The following is a 12,904-nucleotide window of genomic DNA, read 5'->3' on the forward strand; positions in this document are numbered from 1 at the left end:
CTGGTGTCATAAATATGAAAGAGTAAATCTTAAAAGGAAAACCGTGAACAATACTGCAGGAGATTAGTTCATAGTAATTGGAAATTTACAATACAATAAGTATATTTCATATTTAGTAAATATGATAACAGTCTCTGACCTGTGTGAGTTTACAGAAATACTCTTACAAATAACTCACACGTTTCTTCCTCTATTTAACGTTCACACCTCTGTGTTGAAACACCTGCAGATGAAGCTCTTATCGTTTCTTTCTCAGAAACAGTCGCAGACTCGTTAGTGTTAACCACAGACGACAAACACACCGTTCAGCAAACACAGAACTTAACATGGTGCGAAAATCTACAGACAGACTGATATTCATTTGCTGTGCATGAGGTGATTGTTGTTATAACTGACCTGTTTAAATGTTATTAATGCTTACAGTCTGCATTATTAGGGGCGTGGCCTATTTATATCTGCCAGATATATTAGATATCATATACCAGATATATCTGCCTGAACTGGACCTCTGCTGAAGAAATTATGTTACTGAGCTCTAATTAGCAGTCCCTTTCTGTTTTTCTCATACAGTCTATGGAGAAGCTTGATAACCAAGCTAGCTAACATTAGCTGATAGCTGATAAATAGAGTCTCTCCTGGCTATAAAAGCTAACATGATGCTGTTAAAAAATTTGTAACTTTTAGTTTCTGAAACCAGTTGATGAAGTAATTCTGGTGTTTTTCATCTTTGATATACAGTCTTGTAAGTTCACTGACCAACATCTTTACTACGACCACATGTTACAGAAACTGTCACTCAAACAGCATCAATATTGCTCTTAGAGCACTGTGTAATAATTTTCCACTAAGCATTTCTTTGAACTCTTAGAAAATATCCAAGTTTCAAGTGATACAATTTTATAAACATCCTATTTTCTCCACACTGGAAAAACCAAATCACCCACCAAAGGTCCCTCGTTATTACTTCTGCTTTGTCTCACAGCCTGCGATGTGATACTTGAATGTATGTGACATCATCTCGTGCAGCTTTATCTGGATCCAATAAAAATTTACAGTGAAAATATTTATAAGACAAACGGAAATGTTATTTGAATGGACAGAGAATGTAACTGAAACATTTAATCATGATAAATGTGTAGATTATTCAAATCCACAACAATAAAATTAAAACATGAAAGATCAGGAAGTCTGAGTCTCACCTTCAGGTTTCATCTCACCAGCACAACCAGTAACACCAGTAAAACCATAGCACAGTCTGATCCAACACATGACAATGCAGGAAAAAGGTAAGAACCAGGAGGAGAGGTGGATGTAGGTGGAGGTGTGGATGTAGGTGGAGGTGTGGTGGTGTGTTCCCCTAAAATAAAGCAAACACAGTCATTAAGTTGTCGTCACATTGTGAATGTTGAAAGCTGCAGAAACACAGACAGGTGAGTGTGTCACCTGTGACAGTGATCCAGCTGGATGGAGACTCTCCATGACCGCTGATGTCACACTTGTAGAGGCCTTCATCAGACCTGGAAACATGCTGGATGGTCATGTGACCTGTAGGCTGCTTCCTGATGAGGGAGCCATCTTTATAGAAAGCAGCTGGGAGGTTGGAGGGAGTGGTCTTTGTTTTACAGAGCAGAGTGACGTCATCTCCCTCCATCACAGGGAGGACAGGACTCTGCAGGATCACTGATCCACCTCAACACAGAGACAAACTACAGCATTTCATCCATTTACACACAGCTTCATCAACACTAACTCCACACACTCAGCTTACCAGTGACTGTCAGGTTAACCATGTTACTGATGGGACCCTCTCTGGACTCACACCAGTAAACTCCACTGTCGTGAGATGCTGCTTTAATGATGTTACAGGAAGAACCTGCTGGTTTTCCCCACCCATCTCCACACTGAGTGGTGTTTCCTTTGCTTGTGTTTCTCCTCAGAGTCCATCCAGCAGAGCTGTCGTCCTCCTCACAGCTCAGAGACACAAAGTCTCCTTTAAAGATCTGAGAGCTGCTGGGACTCACAGTCAGACGAGCTGTGAGGGTTAAAATGAGAAATACATGTAATATAATAGATCTACTGTAGGGCTGCACGATTAATCGTTAGAAAATCGCGATCTCAATTCATACTTATGAACTCATTTCCAAATGACGATTTTTAAAAAAAAAAAAAAAGAGAGAAAAAAAAAAGACGACGATTGTACCGCATTTTGATCCAGGATGTAATCTGCATGAAAACAAGCGCTCACTCTTCCTGCTCAACAAATGACAAGGGCGGAGCCTTATACCACGTGATACAGAAGCTGTGCCGTGTGATGCTAAAATTAGCAGGGAAAAAACATCGGAGAGCACGTCAGGGAAGACGAGAAAGTGACAGGAGAAAATCCGTCCCGGTCAACCACCCAAACATCAATAACGGGAACCTTATACAGCGCTTCCCTATACCCGTCGAACTCCCACAGGCACAAAGAAATCACGGAGGCTATTACTTACCAAAGATATGGCTCCCATCAACACTGTGCAAAACGAGGGATTTAGGAAAATGATCAACACCCTAAACAAACGCTACTTTTGTAACTATTTTTGTATTGTTGCACTACCCACTCCCTGTACACGCAGTGTCGAGCAACGGTGGAGACGGAATTTCAAGCAGTACAACATTTTGCAGCAACAACAAAACGTGAGACATTTGTTGTTTTTATGTTTATTTATTGTTTTTATGTTCAGTCTCAACTGTTACGAAGTTGATGTGCAGTTAATAAGTGCAATAAATATTTATACTGGAAAATAAAATCGTGAGAGAATCGTGATCTCAATTCTAAGCCAAAAAAATCGTGATTCTCATTTTATGCAAAATTGTGCAGCCCTAATCTACTGTATGTTATACTAATAGATCCATTGTGAAACATGAACCCATTCAGGTCATATCAGTGAGCATTTCTCAGGTTTAAACTGTGACAGAAGAAGGTTACTGACCTTGGTTTGTTGTGCAGCTCAGCAGTGAGATCAGAACTAAAGAGAAATGACAGGTTGATTTGAGGTGAACATAAAGAACAACTCCACACAAACAGCTGCCAAACTCACAAACTCGTCTCTTTCTGATGTATCTGCTCAGTTTGTAATCATAAATATAGCTTGTTGAAGAATATTATCCATTTATCCACTCTCAAAGTTACACGTGCAGCAAGTTTAGAATCACAGCTTAGCGAAACTTTTAGACTTTAGACTGTGGAAGAAACGCACACAGACAGTAACGAGGTGTTCACTCTTGCTTATATAAAATTCATGCCTCTGCCAGCCGTTTTCCGGGCCTCTAAGTTGGCATCATGGCCTTCGGGGACGGCCTCCGGAAAGGGTTCGTCGCCGCCGCTGGCATCGCAGCCTCCTGCAGCATCACCGCCTGCAGCATCACCACTGTCTGGTTCCGCAGCCGTCCCGCTGCCGCCTGGTTCAGCCTCTGTGTCTTCATCCACGCCTGGTCCAGCCTCCATGACGCCGCCTTCGTCTTCATCTGGTCCAGCTCCGTCTTTGTCTGGTCCTGCGGTTGCCACACCGACATGAACCAGGACCAGGCGTGGATGAAGACACAGAGGCTGGACCAGGCTGGACCAACCTGACGGCATGGGACGTGTTTTTGCTGTGTTTGCAGCAGACGAAGCGTGGTGCTGGGTGGGCTCCTCAGACCCACCAGCTGACTTGGCTTGAAGCCGGACGGGCGACTCGGACGCACCAGCAGACGACACTTGAGGCTGGCTGGGTTCTCCTGAACCCCCAGCAGACGACACTTGAGGCAGGACGGGCTCCTCAGGCCCTCCAGCTGACGAGGCAGGACGCTAGCTGGGTTCACCTGAACCCCCAGCTAACATGGCTTGAGACTGGACGGGCTCCTCGGGCCCTCCAGTGGAGACAGACACTGAAGCAGCAGGTACGGAGACCACTGCCAGTGTGGACACTGGCTGGGACTGAAAGTGTTCCCCAATACACTCAGCAGAGGACGGAGGCGGACGGGTGAACTCACTTGAACTCTCAGGGGGTGCTGAGAGCTGAGACTGTTCTGGTGAGTTCTCTGGGTGAGGCTGCTGGCGGTTGCGTCTTGACCTCTAGGGGTCAAGAGTTGGCTGGTGACTGACACCCAGCCTCTGGGGAGGCCCTAGAGGGAGCAACTGTCTCTGAGATGGCCAGCTTAAGAGAACCAGCAGATGTTGTGGTGAAGTGTGTTCCCTGCTTAGAATGAGACAGTGAGGATGGTGGCCGAATGAACGAGTGGGTAGGCTGCTGAACTGGTGGCAACTGAGCTACAGGTAGCGAAGTTGTAACAGGTGGTGGAGTGGCTGACTGAACTGAGGGCAGCTGACTGAACTGCTAACTGTACTGCTAACTGTGTTACAGGCCCCACATTGAATTGTGGTGAAGGTGTGGATGGGGGGATATGGTCAGGAAAAACTGTTTCGGGAAAGTTCATTGCATTAACTGAAGGAACTGATGCAGACGAAAAGGCTCCCCTAACATAGTCATTCCCTAAACTCGTGGTGCTTGACTCAGTAACTCCAGGTTTAGAAAAAAATAGCGTGAACACAGTCATTAACCCTGAATGTGGGCTCAGCAAAGGCAGTCTTTGGAGCAATGGCCATGGGTGAGACGGAAAAATTATTGTTATCTTCAGAAGACACACAAAAAATAGCTCCAGAAAACACAGTCACAGAGTCTGACGCAGCAGAAAAAGTGTCCCTTTCACTCACCACAGCCGACTGCTTACATGTCCCTACATCCGGCTGTGGGCTGTCCCTACAGCCGGCGGCGCGAACGTCGCTTTTGTCTCGGAGACGGCTCCGATGGACCGAGTAATTCCTCATCCGGCCGGTCGGACGGCACGTCCTCCATTGAAGCGAGTGGGCGAGCGGTAGCGGCGGGAGGGTGTAGGTGAAGCTCGTGAAGAACAAAATTCTGTACGAGCGGATGCAGTGAGTCCAATAACCAGGGGTAACTGGAAATAAGGTGTTGTAGGTTGGCTTCCACAGTGTAAAGAGACGCCTCTGCCTCATGCTCTAACCACTGGTTGATTAATTTAGAAGCAGAGTCGACAACGGCCTCCTGAAGCTCCCTGGGTGGGCTGAATGCCGCTGGATCCATAGCTGGCTGGTCAGTACTGTCACGGCGAGTGAGATGAGCCGTATAAAAATAATAAATGAGGATCCAATCGCAGGCAGTAGTGGAGAAGTGAAGGTGGTTTATTGAACACAATGCGCCAGTGGAAAAACGGAAACAGAGATCACACTGAACTATACTGGAGACAACTAAACTACTGAATACGAACCGGAACTGAAACATGCAGCAAGGTGGACAACGGTACAAGATGGTGACGGCAGGGAACACACGGATGAAACATGGTGAATACACAGACGGACCAGCAACTACAAAGACAGAAGACGCGACTTAAATGCACACAGAGAAACACAGGGAGATTACACAGAGGTGGGGGACACAGCTGGGAGTAAACAACGAGACGAGAGGCAAAACTGAACACACTCACATGAGACGCAGACCTTCACAATAAAACAGGAACAAGAAACCATCACACAAAGACGCAGACTCGACACTGAGAGACAGAAAATGACACACGGAACTAAACTAAACCTTCAAAAACATGGCAACTCAAAATACTGGGTCAAACTGACCCAGAACCGTGACAATTAATATTAATATTAAGCTTGTATAGGGGGGCGAGCAGGGAGTTATATATATAGTAGGGGTGCAACGATACACAAAATTCACAGTTCGGTACTTTGGTGTCACGGTTTGATATTTTTTTGATACAAAAAAAATGTTCATGCTTTTTTAATTTGTCATTTATTAAAATTATAAATAGATATTTTAACTCAAACATACAGTTTTTAAATTTAATGTTGCTGAAACAACAAAGTAATAAAAAATAAATCTGACTGAGAAATCACTCATCTTTTGGAAAAGAGAGTTTATTACAGAGAAATGTCTCTTTCCAAAATAAAAGCTATACTATCCGCTTCTTCAGGGCTATATTCTCAGCAGCATATTAAACATATCAGGTCCCCATAAGGAGAATCATGTGCTAACGGCTGTCTAAATTACTCGGTTAAAGTTTGTAGCATGCATGCTTGTTGTTTTTGTCTGCTTCCACTTGTCTTTGCACTAGGATGATGTCGGCGTCAATGTGCAGTCATATTCGTTGTGTTCCCACTAGTGCTGTCAGCGTTAATCTGAAATGACGTTAACGCCACAACGCGGCAAATCTCCGTTAACGAGCTACCCCTGATCGCCCCGTGCGTGGGGCTGGACGGCATCAACACATTAACGAGCTAACTGCGCTAACACACTAGCTCCCACCCATGTAATTGAGCATTGCGTGGCACATCCAACATACTGTTTTACTTTAGTCCATGACGCGCTTACCTTCAGGGTCATATGTCACATGAAAACCAAGATAGTTCCAAAGGCCAGATCTGAATGAGGGTGGAGGAGGTTCAATTTGTCATGTTGCAAGGAGCTTAGCTTCTGTCTTGCTAGCTTGCGCTGCGCTCAGTGGATCTGCGCTCGACAGTGCAGCCTAGGCGGAGTAGTCAAACGCAGATCCACTGAGCGCTCAACACAGACAGCATCGTCAGAAGAAAAGTTGATAAAATAAATTAAAAATTTTGTATTGTTCGATACATATGTGTACCGAACCGAAAGCACTGTATCGAACGGTTCAATACTGATACGAGTATCGTTGTACCCCTATTGAATATGTTTCCAAACCAACTTCATTCTAAGCCAAAGACTAGAAAATATGGTGAAGTATATCTTCCCTTTGGCTTCACCTGCACAAGTGCCAAGGTAGGTCTCCCCTTGGAAATTGGTCTTTCCTTCGTCGGGAGCAGCGCTGGGCTGTTCAAATCATGGACAAACAGTATCCCACATTCTTGATTTTTAGTTCACAAACACTTGTTGTAATGACTAGCTACTCCTGACATTTTGGAGATGTTAGCTCTTTATACAGTAAAGTTACCATGTAAAGTTACCAAGTCACCATAAGTTATCATGTTAGTAAAGTTAAAGAGATAGGGCTGGGCCATATCATACCGTTCATGGTAATACCGGTATAATGTCGGGCAACGATAAGAAAATGAAATATCGCGACAGAACATGGGTAAAACGCGCATGCGCAGTGCCTTTGTTTTCATACACATATGGCAGAAAAAGCATGGCGGTGACAGAGAATGAGAAGGGCGACAGCAAATCGTTGAATGAAACGGATGACCCAGAATTGGTTTGTAAAAATGCTAAAACTTCAGTGGTGTGGAACTGGTTTAGCTTTCGTCCGTCAGATAAACAACTAAGCACTATTTTTGGTAGAGCATGCTAGCGGGCCGTTGTTATTACCGTGTTCTTTGGAAAATACGGCACACTTAAAATCAATCCTTTGATTTTTTCTGAAAATCGACAGTGCCCCTTATAATCCTGTGTGCCTTATGTATGAATTCTGGTTGTGTTTACTGACCTCGAAACGATTTTATGTACACGGTGCTCGAAAATCTGTCAAATGTTTTAGTACAACTTTGCTAAGCTACGAACCCGCACCGAACCCGCTTGATGGATTGTTGGAGCATTACGGCTGTCGTAGGCAGGAGCCTCGCGGAGTGATACGTACTGTGCTTCAACATAATATTACCGTGTTGTGTGTGTATAAGGTCTTTCTAAGTTTTGTGGATATTATACATGGTTATGCTGAGGATATGTCGGCCAATTTCCACTGGAAATGCCTTTTGGTTAAACTGTCAGCAAGGAATTTGCACTGTTACATTTTTATATAACTTTAATGCAAATAAAAACAGCTGCTTGTTAAAGTGCAAATACATTGATGGGTTTTTTTTTTTTTGCACTAATAAAGTTGTGGAGTTGTAAAGTATTTTGTCTAGTGTCAATTATATCATCAGTCGTTATCGCAAATTTTCAAATGTATATCGTGATAAATATTTTTGGTCATATCGCCCTGCTCTACAGCGGGATACAAATAACATCAGGCTGATTCTGCCACGATTTGTTCCCTCAGTTCAAATCACGGACTAACAGTATCCCACAGCTGTTTATGTTTTTAAACCTATTTTGCACAGAGAGGCATTTTTTTGAAAAATGTATTGATAGCAATGTTGAATATTATTACACAGGAAAAACAACAACTACATGTTAAATAATCTAAAACACACCGTGACGCCTCTGCCTTTGTAAATGGAGGGACAGTAACTGCGTGTATATGTAAGCGTGTAAACCTGCAGATAGTCAGATTAACAGTATTTTGTCTCTATCTGCCATTCATCTCATGTAAAAAATAATGTGGCGCACAGCTGACGTGGAAAAAAGGCACATACCTTTGACATTGCCTGAGGAACTCTGTATTCCTCGTCCACACATAAACGCAAAAAAGGAGTTTTAAAAAAATCTCCGTTTTCGGTGATTCGCAACGCCGTTTACGTGTGGACGACACAGCTGCGTTTTCAAAAATACCCGTGTTAGTAGTTAGTATTTTATTTTATTACTACCTGTAATTTATTGCAGATTACTTGTATTTGCTTAATTGTTGGCTAAATGTTTGAGGTGTGAAATAAACCGCAATGGAGCAAAATATGGCTGTGTGGTTGGAGGGTGTTTGTGCGTGCGCGCGCACGCGCGGGAGGGGGATGGTCGAACATTTTTCCCGTAAAACAAAGGGGGGCCCAGCAAAAAGAGTTTGGGAACCGGTGAGTTATCAGGAGAGCAGACAGTCAAAGTACAAGAATTCAAACAAACACAGAGATTCTACTTACAGAGCAGACACAGCACAGATGTTTCCTTCATCGTCCTTCTCACTCATTTGAGCTTTTTTTCATTTCTGTCACTGACACCAAGTAAAGCCCGCCCTCTTCCTCTGAGCACCAGCTTTCTATTGGTTTTTAATGTGGTGGGTAATAGCCTATCATGTGTAAAAGTATATTTTTAAAATATAAAATTTTTAAAAAACCTGTCTCGTCCACCATGAATGTAAATGAAAAGGCAAAACTAATAAATGTACACACTGTTATAAAGTATTTTAATTTGGATCTCCTTATATGTGTAATTGGATATTTATCAGTTCACAAAGGGAAAAAAAAAGATATAATAAAATATAATCATCTAATGTCCTCTGCTCTCAGTGATCTGTATTTTGGTTGATGAACAAATCCATGTCCATGTAGTGGACGTCCCCCTCAGTGAGAGAGGCAGATACGAGCTGAAACACAGGAATCAAACCAGGGACGCTGCTGTTATGGAGCTGAACTGGAACCATTCAGACACTGAGGCCCTCTGAACACATTTTAATTGCAGCTGTGCAGAGACACACTGATGACTGACTGGAACACTATGATTCACATTTTACATTAACACCATCCTCACACATGGTTTATATTTGGCCACTAGAGGGAGATGTTGGACTTTACATACTAACATGAACACAAGCAGCTCAACAGTGATACTTCCGCAGTTTGTTTTTTGTTTTTTAAATAAATAAATCAGATCCCAGCTACTCCTGTACAGGAAATCTGGACCTTGTAGGTCAAAGACTCTGCTCCTAATAATTATTAACCCAGCAGAAATAGCGACTAGAGACTTGTTTAAGCCAGAGGTGGGCAAACACACGTAGTTTTATATCCAATGCTAACTCTGCACATCAGATGACGTCCTCAGTAAGTAGGCCCCGCAGTTAAGGAAAGTCACAGCCACATCTGTTAATGGCAGCTCTCCTCAAATGATTTGAGTACTTGGTAAATTATAATAACAGGCTCTTGCCTACACCTGTGTGCCTATACTGCCCCTTTCTGGTAAAGCATTTACCCGATCATGCAAAAATACGGATCGGCCATAACAAAATATTTAGAAAATTGTACAATTTTTTAATGTCAAGATTTGCTAACTTTTCTTTGTTTGAAACTACAAAAACCTGGATGTTCTAGAAGTTGTTAAGGTTCAAAATATTGGGGATGGAGACAAGAGAAAAACCACAATAACAACACTGGTCCGGCCGGGTTGAGTCAAACGATGATTTTAATGATCACACACGTGGGAGATGGACACTGATGCAGACAGCCTCAAAATCTCAAAATGGTGGAGCATTGCTTAAACTTTTATAGCCTCTGGTGCCTCCACCTTATCATAAAAGCCTAAACATTCACATGCTTTCTCTCACACAGCGCCTGAGCTACGACCTTGGCTCCCTGTTTATCTGCTCCTGCTGAAATGGGGCAGAAAACTCCAGCACACTCTGTTCTCTTCTACTCAGACAAATTAGATTTCTTATAACTCAGCAGTATAATGCATCATAAAACAATATCATTCATTCACAACAAGTCAGCAGTTTAATGTAATGCAAATCAGTTTAACTAATGTAATAGTTATCAGCTTCTTCTAATTCAGGAGAATAATGCAAACTAAAACTACATAATAATTCACAATCTTTAATTAGGGGTATAACATGGCATAAAATAATATTATAATCTAACAAAGTACAACAAATGCAAAGAAAATAAATTTCGACACTGACATGAACGTGAACTTGGCAGCTAAAACAAAATCATTGATCCTAATAATGTAACACACACTATACTGAATCCACGGGTTGGATTACAATTGGAAGCTGCAAAAGAATTAGCAACCTTCAGCATGCAAAATAAGCCAACACTGAAATATACAGCAGGAGGACTCCTCTTTAAAAAGCTATTTTTTCATGAATATGTTATTTGAGTGTGTTTAAAATGCTCAAACTGTCCATCTGTGACTGACAGACAGACCCGCCGATCTTTCAGAGATTATGTTTATGCTGTGGATATGAACAGAATCTGTTCTTGCACTTTACAGGAGAACAGCATGTTTTAGTAGCACTAAAGCAGAAAGTCTGTCATGAAATACATCTGGTTTATCACTTCACAGTACAAAAGAACAGCTTCAGCTTGTAACTCTTTAACATTCCAATAATTTAACAATGTTCTTATTTAACATGCTTGTTTCACATGGTAGGCACAAAGAAGTTAATACACAAAACTGCAGTCTGTAACATGTTTACACTGATATCCCATGAACTGCCAGGGTTTCAGCTCTGTTATTTATCTCCTATCTCTGAGAGGGGCTACTGAGCTTCCACAGATCACAGGATGTAATAACATCAGGTTAAATGTATAAATATTCACATTGTTACACTCAAGGTGAGATCAAATCTGCTCACACTCAAACAGCAGGTCAGAAAAACATTTACAGCCACAGGAAGCAAAGACAAACATTGAAGAGCAACACGTGTAAAACTTTATCGATAAACAAGCTCATATAAAAATCAATAATAAATAATCTTGACGTGTTTAAACTGAAGAGTCTCCTTCATGGAGGAACAAGTTAAGGCTTCATAGATCAGAGGAAACATGTGACTCTGCAGCTCCATGTAACACATTTCTCTTTGGTTTCATAATAATATCAGATTATTCAGTCACTCAGTTCTAGCTGATAAATGGACCCTGAGCACTTTGTGTTGTGTTTGTGTTGTCAGTCAGTGTCTGGAATTATTGTGTAACATCTAAACACGAGGATCAGTCTGAGTCTGACCTCACAAACAGCTGAACCTGAAGATGACACAAACTCACTGATTCTGATATTGTGACAGAGACGACGCTGAATTCATCACTGTGAACAAACTTATTTCTGTCGACATCAGAGACAGAAACATGTTTGTCACATAAAATGGTTTTTGTTGTTGAATATCACTGATCTTATTCTCAGATATGTAACTTTTCTTTGTTTGAATTATGAAGTCCTGAATGTTCCACATGTAACAATAACAGTACTGAGAGTCTGGATCAGCAGGAGTTCAGCTTTTATAAAAACAAACTGAGACGTTTCAAACAGACTGCGTTTCAGCAGGAGGCTGGTATGAATCCTGACTCTGTGCTTGTTTATGTTTTCTGTAGATCAAAAATCCAACAACAGCAACAAGAAGAACAGCAGAAACTGACAGACCAGCAATCAGTCCAACAGGTCCATCCTGTTTGTCTCCTCCTGGCTGACCTGCAGGTGAGAAACAGGTGTGAGGTGTCAGCTGTCAGGTAGGTGATGAGTGAAGAACAGAACAGAATCCATTTCCTCTTCAAACTGCTGTCAGACATTATCTACTGCACTCTGATCACATCACTCAGACCAGCTGCTTTCTACAAAGTCTCATCAACAACATCTTTAGAAACAAACATCAACAACCAGGAAGCAGCTTCACCTCTGATCACACACACACTCAACTCTACTCACTCACCTGAAACAGTCAGGCTGACAGTGTTGGTGGTCTCCCATGACCTTGTCTCTCCGTTGAAGATATTACAATTGTATGATCCACCATCATCAATCGTCACATTCTTCAGAATCAAAGACACGTCTCCATCCTTCATCTGTCTGTCTTGCAGATCCACCCGGTTCTTAAAAGATGGATGCTGGTTGTCTTGATCCAGCTGATCATCCCGGTACAAAAGCACATATTTATCTCCCAGGTCAGCTCTGCTCCACTTCACAGCTCTGATGGTTTTGTTTGATGGTACTCGACATGGTAGAACTACATCCTGTCCAGACTCAGCTGTGATGTTTTTCTGGTCTGAAAGAGGAAACAACACAGAGCAGAGAGGTTAAAGGTCAAAGTACAACTGTTCACTTCTACAGCAGCCAATCAGAGACAGGATCAGAGACCAGTGAGCTCTGCTGACACAGAGGACAGAAAAAAAAATCTTCTTGGACTTTATTTTGGGACAAAGTCACCAAACCTCTGCAAAGCTGAGTGAATAATTTTACTATTGAGAAGCACTTTGGTCTTTAAATGTGCTATATAAATAAAGGATTGATTGATTGATAATTTATCA

At 42.2% G+C, this 12,904-nt stretch overlaps 1 protein-coding gene across 4 annotated transcripts in view; it reads right to left on the reverse strand.

The window, feature by feature from the left end:
- Positions 1 to 10,049: 10,049 nt before the first annotated feature.
- LOC146713037 (coxsackievirus and adenovirus receptor homolog) overlaps positions 10,050 to 12,904 on the reverse strand; it is a 59,306-nt gene continuing 56,451 nt past the window's right edge. For all 4 annotated transcript variants that reach the window (XM_085452386.1, XM_085452388.1, XM_085452390.1 and 1 more), the window contains 2 exons: positions 12,310 to 12,642; positions 10,050 to 12,071 (listed from right to left, as the gene is read on the reverse strand). In XM_085452386.1, the coding sequence (XP_085308512.1) occupies positions 11,905 to 12,071; positions 12,310 to 12,642 (500 nt within the window). In that variant the 3' untranslated portion in view covers positions 10,050 to 11,904. The remainder of the gene's footprint in view (positions 12,072 to 12,309; positions 12,643 to 12,904) is intronic.

The sequence above is a fragment of the Copadichromis virginalis genome, linkage group LG3, assembly GCF_057382275.1.
Source record: "Copadichromis virginalis isolate Kocher_CV1m ecotype Utaka linkage group LG3, C_Virginalis_male_GT1.1, whole genome shotgun sequence".
Lineage (NCBI taxonomy): Eukaryota > Metazoa > Chordata > Actinopteri > Cichliformes > Cichlidae > Copadichromis > Copadichromis virginalis.